This window comes from Poecile atricapillus, chromosome 2, assembly GCF_030490865.1.
Source record: "Poecile atricapillus isolate bPoeAtr1 chromosome 2, bPoeAtr1.hap1, whole genome shotgun sequence".
In the NCBI taxonomy this organism is placed as follows: domain Eukaryota; kingdom Metazoa; phylum Chordata; class Aves; order Passeriformes; family Paridae; genus Poecile; species Poecile atricapillus.
The window spans coordinates 122,195,373-122,220,793 of record NC_081250.1 but is presented as its reverse complement, the minus strand read 5'-3'; the positions used below and the strand labels follow the sequence as shown (position 1 = coordinate 122,220,793).

At 38.0% G+C, this 25,421-nt stretch overlaps 1 protein-coding gene across 6 annotated transcripts in view; it reads left to right on the top strand.

Annotated features, from left to right (window-relative positions):
* Window positions 1-25,421, top strand: part of STAU2 (staufen double-stranded RNA binding protein 2) — a 171,427-nt gene that overhangs the window by 13,588 nt on the left and 132,418 nt on the right. For all 6 annotated transcript variants that reach the window (XM_058832098.1, XM_058832101.1, XM_058832104.1 and 3 more), the window contains exons 2-5: window positions 6,181-6,388; window positions 7,437-7,567; window positions 12,189-12,348; window positions 14,624-14,759. In XM_058832098.1, the coding sequence (XP_058688081.1) occupies window positions 6,190-6,388; window positions 7,437-7,567; window positions 12,189-12,348; window positions 14,624-14,759 (626 nt within the window). In that variant the 5' untranslated portion in view covers window positions 6,181-6,189. The remainder of the gene's footprint in view (window positions 1-6,180; window positions 6,389-7,436; window positions 7,568-12,188; window positions 12,349-14,623; window positions 14,760-25,421) is intronic.

Here is a 25,421-nt window from a genome sequence, read left to right as displayed (position 1 = left end):
AAGTCAAAAGTTCTAATTAAGGTGCTCTGAAGGTAATGCAGAACTGTGTGTTTTTTGTCAACCCCAAATAAGCTGCTAGATATAACACAATAAAAAGAAATTACATAAGACTTAGAACTTCATTAGTACTTTTTATTATAATGTCCACAAATGTATAAATATTTGCTGTAAATGTGAAAAATGGCACACCAGAAATATGTTTTATCTTTAGGCAGTTTTGTATGCTTTTGTGTAACTGAGCGAATGAATTAATACCAGAAGAATAAAAGAAGAACAGAGCATTTAATGGAATTTTAAAACTAAAACTACATCCTTCTTAATTAGGAAGCTGTTAAGTATTAGAGTTCTGTGACTTGGGACTTTCACAGAAGAATCACATTAACAAGCTTCTAGCCAAAATGGGTGTTGGTCTGAAAAAAACCCTTGAGATGCTTGCTGGCTGCTTAGATATTGCTCCCAGTCTATTGGATTGCAGTTCCTGTACCTTTCAATGTTTTCATTAATGATGTGGATGAAACAGTACAATTATTAAATTTGTAGATGCTATAAAACATCTAGAGAAGACTTGCAAACATTTTGGAATTAGAATTAAAATTTGATGTGATCTTGGAAAAAATAAATTATTGTCTTTTTCCTTTTTTTCTGTTTTGTTGAGGTTTTTTAATAAGAAAATTCAAGGAAGACAAGAACAAAGTCTCATTAGCTAGGAAACATTCAGATTCACAAAGAGAGCACGGGCTAGAACTGGCTGAGTAGCAGTTCTGCAGAAAAGGATCTGGGACCAACAGTAATACTGTTGTGAAAAATGGACGCTGATCAGAAGGTATAAGCAGAACCCTTGGTTATATAAAACATATGTCAAGTAATTTTTCTCACTCAGCAGTGGCTGGCCCTCAGTTGTTCCATTTGTAAAGTCCTTCACCAGTATGTAGTATGTACCACCATTACATACTTGTACACAGATTAAATTTGGTACTCTGGGTTGTATGACAGAGCAATGTGGAAGTGTGGTGACTCTACTGCATATGTGCATTTTCACTTTCTGCATAGATGAAATCCAGCCTTCTATTTTGCCTGTTTGGGTAATTAGTTTCTCTGTCTGTTGATTGTGCATACAACTTGTCTTTCTAATACAAGTTTTTCGTTTTTCCCACATTGTACAAATCTGGTTTAAAAACTCATTGTCCATGCTTTCTGCCTTTTGTGGTGTTTTATCTACTTAATCTTTATTTATTCAGTTACTGTCACATAGTCTAAGAGTGTCACCATTTAGTTCATATTCTGTGTCATAAGATCCAGGGCTATAAAGTGATTCCAGAAAAATACAAAAAGTAATAATAATCAGAAAAAGTGTTTTTCTTTTAGCATGATACAAGTGTATGCTTTTAGCATGATGCAAGTCTATTCACAATTTTTAAAATTATTCTGCATCTATAAATGTAACTAAATATTTGTAGTGGGTTTGCATGGCCAGATTTTGGTAACAGGGGGTTACAGTGGTGGCTTCCATGACAAGTTGCCAGAAGTTTCACTTGTGTCCGATAGAGCCAATTCCGGCTGGCTCCGAGATGAATCTGCTGCCAGCCAAGGCTGAGCCCGTCAGTGTTGGTGGTAGCATCTCTGGGATAACAGATTTACGCAACAGGAAGAGTTGCTGCCTAACAAAGTGCAGCGAGAGAGGAGAGGAGTGCGAATATGTGAGAGAAACAGCCCTGCAGGCACCAAGGTCAGTGCAGACACCAAGGTCAGTGCAGACACCAAGGTCAGTGCAGACACCAAGGTCAGTGCAGAAGGAGGGGAAGGAGGTGCTCCAGGTGCCAGAGCAGAGACCCCTCTGCTGCCTGTGGTGCTGCCCATGGTGAGACAGCAGTGCCTCTGCAGCCCATGGAGATCCGTGGTGGAGCAGAGATCCACTTGCAGCCCGTGGAGGAGACCCACAGGATGTGTGGCCCATGTAGAGAGAGAGGAGTTCACGCTGGAGCAGATTTGCTGGCATGACTTGTGACCCTGTGGGAGGCCCTTACTGGAGCATTCTGTTCCTAAAGGATGCCACCCTGTGGAAGGGATCCACACTGGAACAGCTCACTAACTCCAGCTTGTGTGAAGGACTGTGTTGAAGGAATCTGTGGAGGATGTCGCCCAGTGGGAGGGACCCAATGCTGGAGCAGGGAAGAGTATGAGGAGTCTTCCCTTTAGCAGGATGGAGTGGCAGAGGCAACATGTGATGAACTGAGTGTAACCCTGGTTCGCCATCTCTCTGGGTGGTGGAGAGTTCAGGAGTGAAGTTAGGCCTGAGAAGAAAGCATGGGTGGGAGGAAGGTGTTCTTAAGATTTAGGTTTTATTTCTTATTTTCCTACTCTGATTTGCTTGAGAATAATTTAATCTCTCCAAGCTGAGCTTGTTCTGCATGTGACAGCAACTGGTGAGTGATCTTTTCATGTACTTGTCTAGACCCACAAGTCTTTCATTATATTTTGTCTCCCCGTCCAGCTGAGGTGGTGAGCAATAGAACAGTTTTTGTGGTCAACTCACAACAACTTTGTGTTTCCTGGTATATTAAAAAATTAATGAACTATTTTACAGCAATATTTTCACTTTAAAATGTGAGGAGTTTTGTTTTGTTGTTTTTGTGTGGGTTTGGTTTGGTCATTTTTAATTTGTCAGGAAAATTCACAGCTTGTACATAATTTAATAAGAAAGTCAATACCAACTGTTTAATGAAACCTGTGTTGCTGCCTATGTACTAAATGCTCAAAAGGGGAAGTGAAGTAAAATGCAATTCTAGTATATCTGCATCCCTTTATGTGTTTGCTATTGCATTTCTACTGTATCTGTGTGGATGAGACTGTGAGGAGAAACCATTGCAGCAGCTTGTAACACACCATAAGCCCTGCAGTGTAGCCTTGCAAAAACAGCAGCAGTGCAACTTGCAGACTGATTGGATAGATGTGTGTGATTAAAACATTAGGAAATATCATTTCTTTTGTGTCTTGGCGTGGCAGCTGAGTAAAGGCACAAAGCTGGGAGGCCCAGCTGTGCAGTCCAGCTTTCTCTGAGAGGTGCGAGTGTCCGTAACCACCGATGAACTTGAAGGGGAGCCTCTCTGGAGACACTTGGATGTAGAAATTTCCTAGATATGAGTTGGGTAGCCTCCTGAAATGGGGTGTGTGGACTTTTCTAATTGTAATCTTAGCATCCTAAGTGAACCATCTCTTTTGTGTATATTGGATTTTTCAAAAATACCTGCATAGAAGATGTAAAAATATTTTTATTGTATAACTGCATTTCATCTCTGACCAGCTTAGTGGAATCTCTCTCCCCCAAGTCCTATATTTTATGTAGCATAGTATTTTATTATGTTTGTGCTTGTGGCTGGAAGGCCCCAAAATGTTTTTGTTTCACTGTGTATAAAACAGTACAACACTGGTGTATATATGTAAAAAATGTAAAGAAAAGATGGAACATAGAGTTTTTGTCACCTTTTGTCATGACATTGAAGATTGGCTGCCTGGTAGTGTGAAAATGATATGCCATCATATCAACTGTATTATTTCTGCTCTCTCTCTCTCTTGGTAGATTTTTAGAACTGATTACAAATTTATTATCTCCATATCTCATCTGCTTAAGAGTTACTCCCTATGATTATATTACTTCCTGGGCATCTTTGCTTATACAGATTAATATGCAGAAGAATTAGTTTCTTGTAGGACTTCTGCAGCTTTAGATACAAAAATATTAGCAAAAAAAACCCAAACAAACCCAGCACTCAATATGTTATGATGAATTCTAATTTCAGAATTGAATTTTCTACATACTTTACTTTTAGTGTCTTTTTTTCCCCTAAACCTTATCTTGTTCATTTTTGCAGTTCTTCAATACTATTCTTAAACTGTTTTTTCTTGTTTTAATCCTTAATAGGAAAGGGCCTATCCCATGATTTCTCCCTTTAGAACATCAATACTGTAGAACATAATATTTTATTTGGCTCTTAGTAAGTTCTGCTTTCAGGAAGAATAAACTTTTAAAATACTGGAAGCTGACAACTGTCAGGGCTCAAGACCATATATTCAGTAGTATTTAATGCAGTACCATATGAGTGGTGCCTTTCTTATGCTCTCATTTGTAGACTAAAATGCTGTAAATACTGTGAGATTCTTGAGCTTCAATTATTGTGATGATATTTCATGTTATGTTGGTTTCATTTCAAATATGTTTAAGATGCATGGCCTGATTCTGCCATCATTGACTTTACTGTTTACAATTAAGAAGTGTCTTCAGTTAATTCCTATTTATATTAATGTGTTTAAAATCGGAAGCAGAAATGTTGTATACCAAAGACTTCTATAGTTCTACACCTTCTTATTCTTTAGGCCTTTCTAACAATACTGCTGTATTGCATGGCAGTATATTACAATATGATTTTAGCACTTTTTTTTTTTTTGAAGACATGAGGTATTTGAACAGATCTCAGCTAACCACTTATGTATATTTTAGATCTGTCACTATTAGTATTTTACCAAAGATACTTATGAAGAGGGCAGGTGAATGCATCTCAATTTTTAATTTTTTTTCTACTTTTGCCTTTCCAGAGACTTAAATCAATTATCTCTGTCTTTCCTCAGTAATAAAAATGGCATTCCAGTCTGAATCTCTTCTCCAAAGCACAGAGTCACAGTAATAGGATTTATTATTTTCATTATACTAGTGCAACTGTGTTAAAGTACTTGTACTCCAAGGTGTAATGAGTGGTTTGGGATCTTAATCCAACAATACTGTCCCTCTGAGTAAAGATACTTGGATATTTTTAATGGGTTGGAGGTGGGGTGGCAAAATACTGATGGTAATCACATATTTTTTATATAGGTTATTCATTTCAATAAACCCTTTGTTTGAAAGTTTTTCAGGTGTTGAATGGGTTTTTGGGGGTTTTTTTGACAGGGAGAGAGAATTACCCCAGCAGAAGGAGCAAAGGGCTTAGTGGTAAGGGGTGCTACCTGTGATGGATGAAAGCTGAACCCTTGCTCTCCTTTGGCCAGCAGGACCAGAGCTGCTGCTGGGAGAAGTCCCAGTTGCCCAGGCTGCTTGTTGGCTCTCACAGGTTGTCTATCTGCTTGGTACAGGTCACCTCATGTATATGAACCCTAAATAATACAGTCTATATCAATGCTGCTGAGTAAAGTACATCATCCTGCTCCTTACGGGACAGGAAAAGCCCAAACCTTTTTCCCAGATGACTGACAATGACTAGTTTCTCTCTTAATTGAGTGGATTATCTGGGATGCCTGCAGGCCCCTAAGCTGCTCCTCTGTGGTTTTTACAGCAGCAGAAGTTTTCAGCCAGTAGCCAAATTTTGCCAAGGAGCATACTCTCAGTGAGTAGTATGGAGTGGTGCCCTGGCCCTGGTTAGTTTATGCATGTAGACCTAGCCTGAGAACAAGTATTGGCAATAAAAAAACTAATTTGGGCAGATTAAAAGAGATAATTATTACCTGGCATATTCCAGGTAAAAGTTCCTGCCACTGGGTTAAAGGCTAGTTTGGGAAATCCTGGTACCTCTGCCAGTAATTTATGCAAGGATTGAAGTACTCCACCTGTTGACTGAATAAGCAGTGGGTTTTCTTTAAGGACTTGTGTCTTTGGTGTTTTGGTTTTTTTTGCTTGTTTGTTTGTATTTTCTTCCTTTTTTCCCCTCTCTTTTCTAGTTTGATAACAGGCCAAAAAATGTAGGAATTTTTTTTCTTGTGGCCTTATTTAATACTTCAGGTGCATTTTACTGGAAAAACAATGGCACAGGTTTGCAAGTTTGCTATGGCAGTTGGTTGCAAAGTCATCCTCTCTTGAAGATACTGGCAAGTGCTTATGTCATCTGCAGAATAGTTTGTGTAGAATTTAATTCTAGAATAGTAATTCTTCCTACCATATTTGAGGCAGAGTGACCCCACCACTGAAAAACAGAACCTGGAGCCAGGGTATGAGGGTTCCTCTCCAGTGATGTTCTTTGGCTCTGAGCTCTGTTTCTCTGTGCATCCGTTTGGAAGTAATGTTTACAGAGGCATGACTTTTGTGGACAATTTTGTGACCCAGATCCAGGAGCAAAAAAGGAGTGTTGCTAATACCACTGTAGTCATTGGACATTCAAAATGCAAAGTGCTCTGCTGATAATAATGTGTTTATTGCAGTGACAGGCAATGGCACAAGTTAAAATGCAGACTACAGCAAACCTGTCTGGACCCACCATGGCCCCTGTGGTGCTACCCCTGCCAGTTACAGCTACAAATACCCTGAGTCTGCCATCCTCAATGAATGGATCCATTTCAGAATCAGCTGCCAGCTGTAGCAGTCCTACTGCCAGCCTTGTGGATCCCGCGTCTTTGAACAACTCACCAGGTAAGTTGGTTCAGTGCTGTTCAAATTGACGACTTGTTAATTTAAAAAGATAATGATTAGGTCTTAAAGAAGATTAAAATAAAGGAGAAAACCCACAAAGAGAAATGTTCTGGCTAAATAAACTATAAACTGTTTACTAAGTTTAGTTTCTTTATTGAGTTCAGATTTGCAGTGAAGTTTTGATCAATTATATAAAAGGTCAGAAAAGAACATGTCTACTTTGTCAAATTCTCAGTGTATCTTTTATAGAGAAGTTTTAGTGGGGCAGGAAGGTCTCCAAGTTTATTTCTCTTCCCTAGAACAGAATGTCTTCTGACTGCTTGGCAGTATTTGGTGTTTCTTTTGTAGCCTAACAAACGCTGTAGCTCCTATGCTGAACTGGGTATAAAATGCAGAAGTGTTGTCCTAACATTTTAAACAAGAAATTACAATGTGTGTGTGTTAGGAATAAATGCAAATAAATTGCAAAAACCCACAGAAAGTGAAACAGTCTGAAAAAAAAGCAGAACTAAATCCTTAAAGGGGGAGGTGTTCTATGGGAGTGTTCTGAGAGTGACTTCATTATTGTGAGAAAAGTCTAAAACACTGGGAAGAAGCTGGCAGAAATAAGTGGGAACTGCAGGGTTTCATCTATTGTATTTGTCTCATAACTTTTATGTTACCCGCTTCTGCTTCAAAGCGTGGAAAACCCATTCTGAAAGAATAGTCAATTCCAGGAACCAGTATACTCCTGACAGTTAACTTTGGTGGCACAGAAAATATAGAATATGGATATGCTCTCCTGCACTGTCATTTTTCATAAAGACATTTTGGAAAGAAATAGTTTTGGGGGCTTTTTTAATTGCATGTAATCAAAATTGTTATTGTGAACTATGTGTTATCATGTGATTACTATATAAATGGTATTTAAACTTTGTATTTAGCATATATGCAAAAGTGTGTTTTAGCCAAAGTATTTTCTTTTTTAAGCATGCTGCTTTTGCAAAGCTTTGTGAAGTTGTGAAGAGTACATTTCTCCACAAAAACTTTACAGACTCTTTATTTACAGCTCCTCTCCAAGATAACATGGCAAACCCCAAAGAGAAAACTCCAATGTGTCTGGTAAATGAGTTAGCCCGTTTCAATAGAATTCAACCCCAGTATAAGCTTCTGAATGAAAGAGGGCCTGCTCATGCCAAGGTAAGGTCACAGTTCCAGGTGATGAGCCATACCTTACATGCTGAACAGATAATATCATGGTTTGGACAAATGTGCTTGTCAAACCCAGCTACATTTCTAGTGTAAGGGCTTTCTTCCTGTTCTTTATTTTGCTGCCTTTTTTTTTTTTTTTTTTAACACACTTATGGAAAGTATGCCTGTATTTCTGTTACAGAAGCCCTGTAGATCATTTTGTACTTTACTTTGTCTCTCATCTTTGAATTTATATTTGCTGGTCTTTATATAGACCACATGAAGGTCTTTTCAGGGTATCACCACCCTTTCCTAATCTTTCTGGAGCATTTGCTTTTTAGGCTGCATGAATCTTTCTCTGCAGTCAGCATGCTTCTGATAACTACCTCTGCATTTGTTTCATGGTAATGCAGGTGATGACAAATTAGTGACATTTTTTAAAGTGCTCGTTGATGCAATTTTTTGTTCATGAAGTTGATACTTTATCTTTGAATCTTGCATTCTAGGGCACAAACTTTATCGTTGGGCAACTTTACAATGTAGAGTTATACTAAAACTCCTAATGTGATTACTGCATAGAAGTTTCTAGTGAATTGACAGCTAATTCTGGCCGGTTCATGTATCAATTTAGATGTCCAAATTAATAAATAAAAATTAGGATGGTCTCAGATGATGTGGAATACAGAGGAATATCCTCAGGGTAATTTTTTTGGAGATAATTTTGGATTTCCTCCCTAGTTAGGAGCAAACTGGGGGAGGAAAAAAAATCCTGAAAAAGTCTGAGACACTAGCATAGTTAGTAGCTGATTTGTACTTAGAATTTCTGGAGTGGCTGTACCACATGAGGCAGCAGGCACCAGGGTGTAGATTAGTAACAGTTTCAGCTCCTCGTGGGCTGCCTCTGCCCTTGCCCCTTGTTTCTGTGTTGCGCACTGTTGCCAGCTAGTGCAGAACCCATGCAAATCACTTGTGTTCAGCTCTGGCTGCCGTTGCTGAAGGCCTTTCAGTGGTGGAAATGATGTCAGCAGGTGCAGAGCTGCTTTTAGCATCCCTCATCGCAAATGGAAATTGAAGTGCTCTTCCTCTTCCTGGAGGTGTTTGGCACCACAGGGTACACTGCTGGTTGGTTTTAGGTTGTGGCATATTAAATTTGTTGGACTTTCTGTAACTTCTCGCTATTGTGTTTATTGTGTTACCTTTTTTCCCATTTCTGTGGAAAAAAAAAAAATGCTTTGGGTATGGTATGGTTTTGGCTGTTTTTGTTTCTCAGCAGTAAGGAGATTTGAGTTACATGACATTTATATTATACTTAAAATTTTAGTAGGATAAGAAATAGGTTGCATATGGAAGGAGGGACCCTTCTCCCAAGCAATTTGCAACAGGATAAGAGGACATAAACAATACCAGGGGAGGTTCAGTTTGGACATAGTGAAAACTTTTTCTGAGAGTGGTTAAGCATTGCAATAGACTGCCCAGGGAGGTGATGGAATAGGCATCCCTGGAAGTTTTCAAGAAACTACTGGACATGGCTCTTATTGCTACAGTTTGTGTAATGAGGTAGTGTTTGGTCAAAGTTTGGACGTGATAATCTTAGAGGTCTTTTCCAACTTTATTTATTCTGTGATATATTTGTTATTACTTTTAAAGGAACTGATATCAGTGAAGTTACTTAAGTCTGCATTACCTGCACTTCTGGAAGGCAGATTTTCAATGAATTTCTTAAGTTTTCAGTTTTTCAGTTTACCTCATTCTTTTAGTTGTGCTTATAGTGGTAAAAAAATACAGTTATGTGCTCTATAGATTCAGAAGGATATTACATCTAACTTTGATCTGTGTAGTGAAACAAAAAAAGGAGAAATGGATGAAGAACAAGGGTGCTATTAATAAGATTATGCAGGTTTTGACCTATGAAAAGCGAAGAAAGAAATATAGTTTATTATGCCTCTCTTAGCAGTTTAGTATCATGTCTTGCTAGTAATGTGATGATATACTTGACAGAATATGTGAAACAGACCTGATTCTCTCCTGGGGAGCATGACCTGAAGGATGTAATGCTGCTGTTGCTCTTTGCCATTCAAGAAGCTTCTCACATTGCTTTGTTCCTACACATACTCTCTTCCTGACCACTGGTGGCTTTCTCAATTTTCAGTCATGCTCTGCAAGATAGCTGTCTGTGACCACAAATGCTAATTAATTTTTATACCCTTTTTTCTAGTTGTCTCTGGAAAATAAGTTTAGACAATAGGGCTGAAATGGAAAACTAGAAACAATACAGTTGGGAGAGGAGTGGCTCTTCCTAACAGCGCAGTTAGGGTTTCTAGGAGTCTGCCCTCTAGGCAGATTCTTCATCATAAGAAAAACCAGAAAGTCTTTGTTAGCATAAATGACGTTTTGGACTATGTTGGTCAGATTGATCACATCTTTCTGTCCTTCTATGTCAGTGTCATTTCAGGACACAAATATAAAAGGAACAGTGGCAAAAGAAAACTGAGGGTGGTATAGAAAAGAGGGAAAGGGGTAAGGGATGTAGCACTTCAAAAGCTGGGAAGGAGGTGAGAAGGTTTTACACAGAAGAAGTGAGGAGTAAAGACCTGTCAGAGCTTAGAGAGAATGGCCTTATGAGCACAGCAGAGTAAAAACAAGAACAAGCATAGTGGCCTTTGCATTTCTGCTCTCTGGACATCAGGTAGATTATGTTCGGTATAAGGAGTAGAAACTTCCTCAGGTGAGAAATGTCTCTCAGTCAATAGTGGAACTGTTAGCCCTGGTATTCCAGGGCTTGAATGTTCCATTGTCTGCTCCAGAGTTTGGATTTAGTCAGGTTCATTCTTTTAATAAAGGAGTAAATCTACTTCTCTGTGTCGGTTTTAGCAGGAGATTTTTTTGCAGATGTGTTAAGTGAGAATGTGCTCTGACTGGCAGAAGTTTACTGAGCAAGCCCTTTATCATCCTGAGTTCCTATTTATTGCTCTAAGCATTAAGAGTTATAGGTAGATAAGTAGCCATTATTAATCATATTTTCATTTAAATTCAGGATTTTCCTCCTCCTATAAAAATACTACATTGATACTTCCTTGCAAAATATGAAATACATAAACTCCAGATCCAGAAATCAATTTTCAACTTTTTTAGTAATAAGGATGTATGTTTGTAGGTAATTTATATAATTATGGGTATTTAGCTCTAATGCCCATCTTAGGTTTCAGATGGAGGCAGGGTTTGACAGAGTGTAAAATGAAGAGAATGTTTCTCTCTTTCTTCTATGAGGAAATTGTGACTGTTGTGGCAAAACCAACATGACAATAGGAGCTGTGATACAGGGACTTGCATTGTGCTTCTGAAAGTAACAGTAGGCCAAATCTCAGGGCTGTAATTAAGACACGAGGATGTATTTATAGCATTCAGTTTGAATGCAGTGTATGCATGTGCAGAGGGCTGAGTTGAGAGACACATACATACTTGTGTTCAAATGCTTGTTTGCAAGCACATGCTAAAAAATTGTATATGTAAAGGCAGATTTAAAGGCTGCCCACCATATTCATCTCTAAAAACGTAGTCCTGGATCTAGCAAGTTTAAATAAGTTTAAAAATTAGAGAGCTGTCAAAATTAAAATTTTACTTTATATACTGGTCATACTAATATGTAGATTTTTTTTCTGTTGACTAAAGTATCAAGTAGGTGATATCTTGGTTTACTGTGTGTATCTGACTATTAAGTCCTGCCTTTTACCTAGGGATTATATGGCAAATATATTGAGTTCCTAGCCTTTCTCCCCTTGTTCTCAGACGCTCAAATGTGATGTGCTCAAATTTAAATAAAACAGTTATGTATCATACAGAATATAGACTCTGTCAAATATCTTAAGCATGCATTGAGTTTTATCTGCACAATTTGCACAGCATGGATACTTGAAATAGCCCTCTGTTAGAATTTGAAATATAGAGTTTTTATCAGTCCATTTCTGAGCTCTGGATGTTTACAGTTCCTATCCTCACTATAGATTTTACATTAAGAACTGCAGTTTCATTTTAAAAGATAATATTTCTTTTGTTTCTTACTTAATATTTTTGAACATATTTGAGTTGTGACTCTGCCCTAACAAAAGGCATTTTTTTTAGAAATCTGGGTATGTGAGAAATTAATTCACTCTCTAAAATAATCTGGGCCAAATTCTCTATTGCCTTGAGAAGTGTGTAGTCATTTATATTCATTCATAATTATTACAAAATTATTTTTTTTCTCAGTATCATGCTTAATATTTTTTTTTTCTACAAGTAAAATGACTAAACATATTCAAATATATGAAGAAATGTGTTCTTAGCTGAACTGTACATAGTCTTCCAAGAGCAGAGGATCAGTTTGAAGTTATTCTTAATTGGTTTAAATATTGTTCTGTTCTTTGATAATTGACACTACAATTCCACTATTTTACTTTGTGATTTGAAAGGCCAAATGTTGCTTGCTGATAAGGTCTCACTGATCTCTGGTGAAGAATCAGATGTATTATCTGGGAGTTGAATACAATGAGAAGAGAGCACAGTTTCTCTTCAGCCCTGGAAGCTTTCATACGGATTGTTCTAATTCACAGTGGTAATCTTGCCAGTGTTTACCTGTTCTTTGTCTTTGAAGATGTTCACAGTGCAGCTGACTCTTGGAGAACAGACATGGGAAGCTGAAGGAAGCAGTATTAAAAAGGCCCAACATGCTGCTGCTAGCAAAGCATTGAATGAAACTACCCTTCCCAAACCAACGCCTAGACCACCCAAAAACAATGTAAACAATAATCCAGGTATGACATTTTCCTCTGAGTGTTAGATCGTGTTGAAGTGTTGGTATATTATAGCGCTAAATAAGTAATTGTAACAAGATACTTAAATTTGTAGGATGAAAATCAACACAGCTATAGGATGACTGGATAATGCAGAACCTCTAGTGAGCTTTCATGGAAGAATTTTTAATGCACATACCTAAAATGGTTGAACTGTAAGGGAATCTATTATTTAGATAATGCTTAGATGTATACGATGTGATGGTGTGTGATCAACAGTAAGCAGACAGGAGAAAACCAGACTGAATTAACTAAAACACATTTCCCAAAGAGATATTTCGGCTGGCTTTACAATGGAATTGGAAATATTGCATCTCTGGCATAAACAAAAGGCTGGGATTTGGCATGAGAGCTTTGACAGGTAATTTCCTACGTTTTCTGAGTTTTCCTTCAGAGCAACCTGTGCTTTCAAAAAGCTTTCAGGTGGCTTTAGAAACTTGTTTCAATAATAGAAAGAATGTATACTGATGTCTTGCATCCTTCATTTTGAGCTGTTACTTGCAAGTTGCCTTCAGTGCATGCAAAACCTTCTGAGGTACATATCTCATGCACATGCTCAGTGATTGTTCTATCTTGATGTCTAAAGTAAAAAAAAAAAATCATAATTTCATTTCAGATTCATGTAAAGGAAATCAAATGGTGAAATCTTTTCTCATTTTTATTTTTAAACCCTTTCTCCCTGCCTCTTTTCTGTTTTCCTCTTTTCCCCTTAATTTCTGTCTGCCCCTCCCCTCTTTTAAAAATGTATTCTTCAGACACTTTCTTAAAAAGAAAAAGAATTGCAGTTAATCTTCTCTGTGTTTGAAAGAGAAATCAGAAGTAAATTTCCTTTAGAACTTGTCTGTATTATCCTGAGCATTAGCTGTGAAGGATTGTTTGAGAGGGGTGTGGTAGTGTTCTCTCACTCCTTTGGAGGTCAGTACAATGCCTCTCCAGACCCAGGATGATGGTTTTGCCCTGTTTCCTTCACAGTCACTGTGACATTGGCTGCTTAGAAAGCAGGAGGCTCAAACCTCTATGAAAAGTGATGCTGAGTTTGGTTCTTGACATTGCAGAGTATTACTGAGTTTCTAGAGTTTATTGGTTTTGAGCATATTCTTAGAGGGAGAATCTGTTAACAAGAGGAACAGGCTTTAAGAGAATTAATTAAAAATTTTGTCACTTAACACTGTAATTTTGCTCCAGGAAAGGTGCATTGTATATGCCGAGGTATCTTCTCATCAAAATGACATTTTGATGTTTTATAAAAAAATTGAATTCATAGTAATGTCTTGCTCTGGAAATTATAAGAACTGTTGTTGGTATAAGTTTTTGAGTAAGTATTGCATAAACATTTTCATCATTTGGCATATAAAGCTTCAATATCAGACTGGAAAATTATCATAGCTTTTTAAAGGGTAAATTTATTTGAATCTCATGAAAATATTTTCAGAATATAGTAACTCCTTTTTATTGGAATGCACATTTAGCTCATATAGGATTCTCTTACAGCACTGTAAGTGGGAATTACTGTAGCTGAATGGTTTATCTAAGAACAAAAAAAAAGGAAAGAAAGAAGCTGGATGTAGCTTGTTTGGCATTTTTGAAACCGTGCAAGTGGGCAAGTACTGTCTGCCTTCTATTTTTGCATTCTGTCACCAGTAGATGGCTGTAGTTGCACTGATTTCCAGTAGCTGTATGCTCAGTCTGCAGATCACTCCTATGAGACCATTAGTTTTTAGACACGGTCTTAAATTTTCAAGTCTTTCAAATAAAACATTTTTTCTAACTTGTTGTAAGACTCCTGAATGACTGCAGTAATGCCTATTTCATCATGCTTGTTTCAATGACTCTTTGCTCTATTTGTGGTTTCATTTAATGGTATTCAGCAGAAAGAGACATTATTCTACTATCTTTATATTTCTTTCAGAAAGTGTCTTAATGTATTATAAGTACTTTGGAAAGATGAATAACCAGCTTGATTATTACACTGACTTTCTCATTCATATGTGAAGATTAGTCCACTGAAACTGCATAGAGAATGCTCTGAGATTTTTCAATGTACTTTTCATTGCTTGTGATTAAGTTGGCAGCTATATTCCCATCTTTTAAAGAACCTGAAATGTCTTTTTAGTTGCATCTTTTTAATTTAAGAGTAAAGAGATACCATGTAGGTCTCTCTTTGGGGCTCAGTTCTGCTTGCATGTTTTTCAGTATTTCTGGTTTTAGCACCTTACTTACATTTTATTTTTTGCAGGCAGTATAACACCGACTGTGGAGCTGAATGGTCTGGCAATGAAAAGAGGAGAGCCTGCCATCTACAGGCCATTAGATCCAAAGCCAATTCCCAATTACAGAGCAAATTATAATTTCCGGGGCATGTACAATCAGAGGTTTGTACTCTTTCTGTTACTTTATTTTTTTTTAATCCTTCATTTAGTATCTAGATTTAAACCTTCATTAAGTTTCTAGGTTATTTCAAAGTAAAAGAAAACTTAAAATTTTGTTAAGGAGAGTCTGCAGTCTTATTTAGAACATGCATAATTACGTCCTAAAAGAGACAGGTGCCCTAAGCACATCACAAGGAGTAAAGGTATGTAAAACTGCTTTTATTTTTTTTAATGTGCATTAAAAGCACATTACATAGCCATGGTAGTGAGGAGGCAGAGCATTAGCTGCAGAGAGAGGTTTTGCTTTTTTTTGTTGTTATGTCATGTGATTAGAACCTGTTGCATCAAAAATGAAGCACTCTTTTCTTAGAAATTGAATATAAAATTGGAAGGACTGCATTTTGAAAACTGGTTTGAAACTGTTCTCAGGTTTCTGTTTTTTTAACTATTCTTCTTGGTCTGCTATCTCAGTTCCTTAATCCTCAAAAATCCTTTATTTCATGGTTTAGAAACCTATATTCAGAACTCTGTCAATTTGTAATCTGAAAAACTTCTTTCTCTGAGATAGGGTTTTTTCCCATATTTGTCCCCAGAGCAGCTATATTAGATCAGGGCTTTTGAAGCTCCAAAAATGAGACCAAATATGATCTGTAATATCATTTTTAATAAAGCTTTGCTTGATGGATTTAATGGTTATTTTTGTGCATCTCATAATTATCAAACAGATTGAGGGTATGAATTCTGAAGGAGTGTTTTGGTTCAAAATTACTCTTTAGAAATTGAATTTATGGCAAGGTTGAAAAATTAAGTAGTTTAAAAAAACCCAGCATTTCAGAATTGTCTAAGGAAATTAGTTCAATTTACTTAATTCTATTTTACTTTTCCCCAGACTTTAAATCATGATAACTTGGTAAGTGTAAGATTTTAACACTTCATTCTGACTTGTTTTTTTTGTTGTTTTTTTAAATTTGCTTGGCTGGTGGGTTGTGTTGTTTTATAGCAACAATACCTAGAATTATAGAAGACCAAAAACCCCCCAAAATAACCTGGAAGAAGCCCTTTAATTACTCTGTGGAAGAGGGCCTGATTTTTGTACCACTTGTGTTATATTTCTAGTAACTGCTGACTTGGGTCTCTGCTTATATACATTACTGTTTAAAAAGCTAATTATGGTGCTTGAAATGAGTTTAGTTAATATTTAGAAATCCTTCATTCATTTGACTTGCTTTTATAGTGAGATTAGCTTGACTAGCAGATACAACACTATACTGGAAAAAAATGAAAGCTAGTTAAAGGCATAAAATCTGGAATTCTGGAATCTGAACTTAATTATGGAAAGGTACTGGTGGAAATAGAATGTCAAAAGACTCAGTAGTTACTAACTCATAATATTTTATTTCTTTTCGTAGAAAATGATTAGTGTGTCTAGCTCAACCTGTAAGTTTGCTTCTTTGGAAACTTTCTTTCATGAGAGCTGTATTTTGGTGTTAGGGTGAAATGATAGATGAGCTTTATTTTTCTGGGCACCTTAGGTAGCCAAGGCCACTTGATTTTTCTGATCACAAACAGGCTGGGTGGGACAGAAGGCCACAATCTCTGCTTGCTTTTTCACTGTTCTTATTTGAGTATAGTTACCTATGCAGAATAGCTAATAATCCTGTGGCTAGTGAATTGAATAATAACTTAAACTAACTAGTAAATAACTGGATATACCTGTCTATCTGCATGAGCACATACCCACTGTGCACTTGCCATGTATACACATGAATGCCAGAGTAAAGACGAAGCAGAAAAATGAACTGTGTAATACTGACTGCTCTGTTAGAAATAATTGTTCATGGCCTTGTTTTGCATTGGGTGGTGCTGGCCCTTTATTATCACAGTAAGGAAGGCACTTATGATGCTTTGTAAAGCATCATTTAAATGTTTATTAGACCTGCTGGTTTAAGAAGAGAGTATTACAGATAATGTTCCACACCTTCAGCTACCTTGGGCCCTGACTGGTGTGGCATTGAATGGGACTGTTCCCCACGGGCACCACACCATGCAAACCTCAGCCTCGGCAGAGATGAACCCCTCTTGGTCATTCACTCTTACAGGATTTGAGTACAAGGAGACAATCCTGGCAGGAATAGTGAGGAATGATGGTCATGTGAAAACTTTGTGCTGTGCTGTCAGATAAAGGCAGGGCCATGCGGGTGGTACCAAGGGGGAGACACGAGTCAGTCCTGTGGCCAAGGGATTTGAGCAGCACAGCCCTGTCCTGTGAGCTGTGCTGGGCACAGGCCCTGCAGCTCAGCCTGGCTGCACTGTGGGGCACTGCCTGTGATGGGCACGATCCTGCTCATCCTCCTGTCAGCAGCGCTTGGCACCTTCTACTCACCCTCACCGCAGGCGAGCCTGGAGACAGAGTCTGGATCTGTTTACAATAGCCAGTGAAGTTTGAAATGTGAAGCATATGATGCAGCACTGTATTATATTCCTGTGGTATAATATGTTGCATTTATTTTCTTCTACTGCCACATTGTATTTAGCATTTGTTTGCTGATTTTTGCGGATTGGGTAGTGGAATAGAAGTATTGCTGAAGTACCCAAATAAATGCTGACTATATGGACTGTTAAGATTTGAGAATTAATGTAGATAACACGCTGCATAAAGTATTTTTTCATTTTCATTAGTTTGACTGTAGGTTATTTTCTGCTATTAAAAAAGATACAAAATCTGTTAAATAAATTGGAAGCTCTGTCTTTTATACTGCGTCTGCATTCCCTTTACTGATCTCTGTTTACGAAATGTGCTTTTCAAATAGGTGAAGGTACAGACTAAGATTAGGAGATTACATTAGGGAAACTTTGATACTGCAAGACTAATGTCTTGAGGAAAAAATAGATTATTAAGTTCATTCCAGGGCATATCTCTATACCACTAAAGTCTAGCGTTTCAAGTGGCACAAAAGATCCTTTTCAATATCTCATGGAAATGTGATCCTAGAGCTGCAATTCGTATGCAAAGTTGGTGGCTAGATTCCATGTCAGGCTAAGATGTCAAAAGTGGCAGTGATTCCTCTTCCTTCATTTTCAATTCCCCAGCCTTTGTGTCCCTGAATATTTCCTGCCTCCACCACTGGAAGTTGAGCTGCTCAGAAATTAATCAGTTTTCGGGAGGAGAGCAAAGGAGAAGTTATTCCGTGACTTACAACTGTACTTAGACATCTTCTTTTCTAGTCACACAGGAGTTTTTGCCTTCACCAGAGAGGGACAGGGTGTATTTGGAATGTAAGGGCAACATAGGTTGTTTTAAGTGTGTGAAGGGCTACTCTCTCACATGCCATGGAGCATGTTTATATGGGCAGTATGTTACACAGAGGATGTTGAAGGTTTGTAAGGGGCCAACATCCATTTGCAAGATCTACAGCTGATGGCATAAATTTATAGTGAAGGTGAGAGCTACTTTCATAGGGAAAAGGAAAACAAACAAATGAGAGGGAAAAGGAAAAGGGGAAGGTTTTCCTAGTGGTCAGCATGGAAGGCAAGTGATGAGATGTCCCAAATGAGCATCCTTCCACAGGTGTTCTCTTCAAGTGTTCCCTGTAACACTTTCTCACAGTAATTCTGTGGTTTTTATCAGGACATGCTCCAGCTACCTACCTGTTGCTTATGGTGCTGATAGTGCTGCACCAGGGTAGGTGTTGGATACTGGCTGTTTATAGAGCTTTGTGCATGCAAAACTCAGCGTGGCAGAGAGCAAGACATTTAAGGCAGTGTGTAACACTGTGGCAAGGTCTTAGCCCTTTAAATCTCTTCCTGTGCTAAGTTAGGAGGTGCAGGGCAAGTCAGCTCTCCTCTTAGAGTAGCTAAGTATATAAAATACCGTCCAGCTTGGAACTGGATGAGGTATGAATATTTCCATTCTGACTTCACTCAAAATAATGAATGCAGAACTGGCTAACTTGTTAACAGCACTGGTCATTGCTGTTATACTGCATATTGTGACCGGCTGATGAAGTCTGTGTGATGCTGAGCTGAATCAAGTGAAGTTCCCAGCTTAGGTTTCTGGTAGTTTGGGTATCTGCATGCTACAGTTCATTTATTTCCAATGTAGATAAGAACTTGGAGTCCTCTCTGGATTTTCTTTATTGAAGCAAAATCCATGCAAGTTTGGTAAAAGAAAGTTTGATGGCCCCTGATAAGACAGAGCTTTTAAAAAATTTTCAACCCTGAATGCAGCCATGTCAGACAACTTCTTATTTAACAAAGGTGTCTGTATTCCTAACTGAGATTATAGTAGAAGAAAATACTCTTTTGGCACTCAAAATTTACCAGTTATATACAACCAATTTAAACATTCATAGGTTGGACTTGTAAGCAATTTTGCAAAAAAGGCACATGAAGACCTTTCAGTTCAAAAACTATATGTTACAGAAAAGCTAAAAATGTCTCATTTCATTTTTTATGGCTTCTTCAATCTAAGAGCTTTCCAGGCTGACTCTGGGGAAGGAGGTGCTCATGCTTTCAGGGCCGGGCTGCTAACTGATGTAGCTTGCGTGTTTGTCAGCACAGCATTTGGCATGACTCAGGAGAGCTGGCACGCTACTCAGCACAGCCCAAGCCTTGAGTCGGCGGGTCAGGTTTGAAAACTATTGGCAGAGCTGAGGACAAAACATGTGCATACTCTCATATCTGTAGCCAGTGCTAGAACCCATACTCCCTCGCATCTCTGGCTTAAGTGCAATTGGCTTAAACCATGTGAAAAAGAATTAAAAACATGGCTGTTTAAATTAGAGCTGTTAAACAATAAAATAAGGTATCAATTCAGACTACAGGATTGTCCACCTTGCTTTGTTACCATTGAATGATGGTTTGTTTTATTTTTTTCTTCAGTTAAAATTGGAGGGAGTAATTCCTGAATTTTAATTGTCCTGCAGTACTTTCAATTATAGAATGTATGTAAGTGACAGAACAAATTATATCTTACAGACTTAACTAAGAGTTTTCAGCCAAGAAATATAACCGCTTGAAACTTTAACAGCAGCTTTTGATGTTTTAGTTTAGAAAGTAGTGCTAAAGAGATCATAAAACCCAACCCCTGTGTTTTGGGAGAATTCAGAAGTTGTTTTCTTAATATATAAAATTCCTTAATATGTGTCTCACCACAATCTAGAGGGCTTGAAAAATCTATGTATATAAAAAGATGTTTCAAAATGAAAAACACTTGCGAAATATAGGAACAAAGGGAGTACAAAACAATGACAAGCTAAAGAACGGAAGTACAGTATTTAAAGCAGTTTCTTGCTTGGTTTTAAGGAATTTGGATAGTGTGATAGCTCTGCAAGCATGTCACGCAAACTGGTGGTGTGCCTAGGATAAACTACAGCTTCTGTGCACTTGGACAGTTTCTGCTGCACTGAGCCTTCATCTTAGTCTTGTGTAGGGTTGCTTCTTTTTGTATGTATGTTGTGTACTACAGGCTAAGGAGAAGACTAACCCCTTTCTCCTCAGAGCATGGGGGACTGCACAAACTATTCCTCCTTTTCTCTTTTTTCATAGCTCTGCCATTCTGAGGACATTTTTCTTTGATAATAAATTTGTTAATTAATGCTTCTTTACAGTGTCATTTGCAAGACCAAACTCAGAAAAATAAAGCAGCAGCATATCCTTGCCTCTTGTGGAGCCAGCTATGCTGCCTGGCCACAAAGCACCAGGGTATCACCCTACCTCTAACTAGTTCCTACATGCTCCCCTGCTGGATACTCATTGCTGCATGGTACTTTAGCTTAGACTTCTCTGCTCCTGAAGTGATGTATATCAGCCCTGTGAACTGAATACTGAACAAGCACTTTAAAAATGAGGGATAATAAAAGAAAGCTTGAGGCCTGGTCTTAGGCCAACTACATCTGCAGCTGCTAGCTTCATAGTGGACTAACATGTTATCCAATCTAATGATCAAAGAGAGAATAGACTGTGTGATTATTGGATAAATTACCAAAATTGTCAAGTCGTATTAATAGAAGATTGGATGGTGAAAGAATGGAATAAAATGAAAAGTTTGTTTCTTTTATGAATGCTGACCTAAAGATTTAATATATGCATCAAAGGGAAAAGATTTAAGGGAAGTGTTACTTGACATGAGTGCTTAGTAATGCAGTCTAAATCCTCACCCAACTTCATTTGTTTCACAAAAGTTACATAGTCCTATGAGGGGAAAAAAGGGAAAATCTAGCCAGAAGAACAGCTGTAGAAGCCAAATTTGAAGTGCATGAGTTGCAATGCAGGAGACAATGTAAAAATCTATTGATATTACCATGTCTAAAACTACACCTACAGTTATACAACCCAGTTATCTATTTTACAGAAAGAGAATGAAGTCTGAATTTTTCCTGACCTTTAGATGTTTTTCTGTGCTGCTTAAGCACCCTGTTTAGCTTCTAGACAAAGACTGCTCTCTGCATGGAGAGCCTCATCTGTTTGAGGCACAAATATTCCAGTGCATAATATAAAAAGTTGTTGGATCTGAAAGACTTCTATATCTGATCTATAAGATCAAGCAGCAGTCTGGAAAAGGTAAAATTCTGATTACTCCACAGAGTCTTTTTGTTACTCTAGGCACATGATTAGCTTAATATATGTCACTGAATTCCCATTATTGAGACTTTATGTTGGGGCTTGCTGCAACAGAGAAGGATTTTATGCACAGCTGTGTATTAAGCAGATTTTTTCCCAAGCATATATACTGTGGCAGATGTGGGACACTAAGTTGCCTAAACGTAGGTCTCTAGTGCCACTTGAGACATCATGGGGTGTGTGAGACATCCACATGGGACCAATGGATTTAGCAGAAGACCTAGAGAAGACCCCTAGTAGAGTGGCAGCGGAAGGTCAGGCTAGATACCCTAGAGCATTTCAAATGGCTCTGCATATCCAAGTTTAGGCAACTGAAGGAATCCCTAAAGATGATGTTCAGTCATTGTAGTATTTCATGTAATCCATTAGGACTCCAGCTATTTGTGAGAAACTTGTCTGTTTCATGGATCAGTCCTCTGTCACATCACGTGGATGTTTTAGGTACATGACTGCATCCTCAGATTGTACTATGTGATTGTTTTTAGGGAGCTAGGTGCAGTTCTTTGTGGTGCTGGCGGGATTTGGATCCAAGCACAGATGCCTTTCAAATAGTCTCTGCCTAAGGTTTAGAAACTCAGTCTCCCTTTATAACCAGTGGAAGGATTAGTCAGAATAATTCCTGGTCTAGAATGCTGTTTGTCATGCTTTAAACTATGTTTAGCATGGATCTCTCCAGAGCTTCACTTTTACAGCAACTTAGTTTCTACACATTAACTAAATACCTAAATTTAGGCATCTGAATCTAGAGCTGAATCCTACTCTGAGAAATAATCCTAAGAATGTCAATTCACAATACTTTTATGAGTGCTATAGTGGGAGCCATTCGACCGTCGCAGTGGAAGGACTGAAAAAAAGACAAAAATCTCTCCCCAGAGAGAAGCGGGAGAGAAAAGTATTAAAAGAACAAACTCTTTAGGGGCATATCTGGGTAACAGCAGTTTTGAGGAGAGGCAGGCGTGCTTTTGATTGAATAACCCTCCATTTTGGACCCTGTTACGCTGAACTGATTACAGCAAACAAATATCTTGTTTTGTGGGGGAGCAGTGTGGGGTTCCACTGGGATTTTTACTTTGCTACAGTTGTCAGCTTCAGACCTTAGACATGGGGTACTATATTCTTCCCCTAAAAAAAACGGAATCAGAGGTGCTTTGCCTGCCTTTCCAGTCAGTGTTGCAAAATTCTGTTCTAAAAATTTGTATTTTAAGGATTGAGAGGTGTGATAATAAAAATGTTTACTGACTGACTTTGCAGAAACTCCTTTCAGCATTCCTCATACTCTTCCCAGTAGTTTGGGGAAAAAACCTTGGAAGAAATATTAAAAAATACTTGGAAATAGAAATTAAAAGATTGGTTTAAATAGGTGATATCTCCTTAAATATGCTATTATTTCATTCTGAACAACAGATATCAATTTCAAAGAATTAAAACTTAGGAAAATAAAGAATAATCCAAAGTAAAAAAAAAAAAAAAAAATCAAGTGATTGTTCAGATTTAATTCTTCAGCAGGAAATAGCCGATTTAGACCATTAGATGGCAGCATGAATTTGTGCAAGAATTTCTCAGCAAAAGCATTCTGAAAAAAGTTGCCTTTTTCTATTCTGAAGCTTTTCATGACTTTATAATGTCATAATACCAGCACAAATCAATTAAAACCAGGTTTTCTGCAAGGCTTTGTCTCATAATTTTCTTCAAGTTTTCATCTTCTATAATAATTGAGGCTCTAATGCAGTAGCTTCAATGGCAGTTTTCCTTTTTTATGTAAATCTAGTGTGAGTAAAGGATGCCAGTTTGCCAGCAGTGACAATTAAGCATTTGGGGTATCTGCACAAAGCATGAATTCTGCATTTCATCATATTAATTCATTCCTCAGGTTTGACCTAAAGACATTTCCTTAAAGACAAGGCTGCAACTTGGCCACTAAACCTGCAGTCTATTTGTACTAAAGAAGCTTTCGGATGACTTAAACATCTATTTGCTTGGAAGGGACTGAGACTGCCAGCTGATACTTAATTCAGTTGTGTACATTACCAGCTGAGATAGGATTTGGATCATATCTTAAAGCAAAGTCTTGTACATCACCTTTTTACTTCCTCTCCTAGTAAGAAAAAACTAAGTCTCCAAGACTTTCAGATTAATTCTTTGTCTTCATCTTCTGCATGCTACATTTCACTTCCCCTGGTCTGTTTGTTCCCACTAGTTGCCTGCCTCCCACACAGACATATTGTTGTAAGGAAAGTGTTGAGTACAGCTGTGCTAAGATTTTTCTTTGCTAGTATTTGTTTCTAGGAAAGGAAAAGGGAGAAAGTCAGTCCATTTCCTGTTGGTTTAAAACAGCAGAAACATCTGTTTGTCTTAAGATAGTTTTCCCAAAAGAACTGTGGCAAGGGAGCTTGCAGGTGATGAGCTTTGCCATTGCCAGTAGCTATCAGTTCAGACAATAGTGATTATATGGTTGGCTTAAAACAAAATAAGATTCCTTAAATGGCAGAGGATATTTATTCCTGTAGTAAATTTTTTGACAGCTAATGTTTAATTTTACAGTGTTTTAAATCTTAAAAATACATAGAGCATCTGGGATCAGAAAACACAGATTCTGCTATGGAATCTATAGTTTTCACTTTTTTTTCCAAGATTGATTTTTCTGCAGTCCCCTCACCCTGTTATCATGAATTTGCACAATGCACACAAAATGGTGTTAGGTGACATGTCCTGGCACAGTGTGCATATAATCCTTCTGACAAATGCATCCTGTCACTACCATCCACTGCATTAATGGGTACATTTAACCTATGAGGGATCAATAACATATATACTCTTAAGTGTATTTACAATATTACACTGACAGCTGTTAAAATAATGTTATGTAGGCTAAAATTCAAGCTGACAGAATAGAGAGCAAGGTTTGAGGTTAGTGTTCCAAGTACAGTGTCTCTTCTTTCTCTAAGTCAATGCACTTATCTGGTATCATTAAAATCTTTTTAGCCTTAATTGTAGAGCATCTAAATTCTTCATCGCTCTTCGTGCCTAAAATGTGATGCATCAGGCATGACATTTTACGGTATTGCAGCATTCTAAACAGTCTTTGCTAAAGATGAAGTAGTGTTGTCAATGACCTCCTGGCCCTATTTGCAGAGGAGCTCCTAAGCCCTAATGCTTCAATTTTTTCTTAATTAATATTTTTATTCATTTTCCTTCAGGATACAGTGACCTTCATAGACCACTTGCTTTCTTGCTCTGTCTGCTGAGAAGACTGCCCTTGCCTTCTGTGGTCCTTGGCTCATGTTTGACTAATTCATTTGAAGCTTCTTCAGTGGACAGTGTTCTTTAGTTTGGGTTTTTAACTTCCTCAGATTTTTCTCTGCTCTGGAGGAAATGCATCTGACTCCAGATGTGTCTCCAAGTTTCAGATGTCATTTTTTGTGTTCTCACAGAGGCTGAAAACATAAAGAGGTGTAATACAATCCTTATCTTTCCTAATGTCTGTCTTTCAACACTGCCCTTCCACTTGAGAGACTTCCTGTAAACCTTCTGATCCAAAGATCCTCAGAGCCAGCAGCCTGCCCCAGCACCTTGTGAATCGCTTCAGTCTGTTGGCTTTGCAACTCATTGGCTGTTCTTTCTCTAGCCCTGCCTTTAGCACAGCCAGCTTTACTGTCAGGATATGGACAGAAGACTAGTCTCGTTGGTATGTATGAAAACAAGCACTGATTCAGAATGCTCCTTCAGGAGCAGCAGTATTTTGGGTGTGTTTTGTTCTTTTGACACAGTTAGCTTTTTATTCACCCTTTTTGCTGTACTTCCGCTGAACTAAGGGTGTTTCAGCTGGGACACCTGTGAGATAGTGGGCTCACTGGAAACAAGCCTGTGTGGCCTCCTTTCTTGTTATGGCCTTTCTGCTGTGTCCAGAACCTGAATATTGGTAACCAGTAAATATGTTCTCTTTCCTTTGCCTGCTTGTTTTGGTAATGACAGAGGTGAACTACTGTTGGAGGTCAAACTTTCCTCTGAGAGGCTGCCATAATTTTCCTGAGGGAGGCAAGCAGA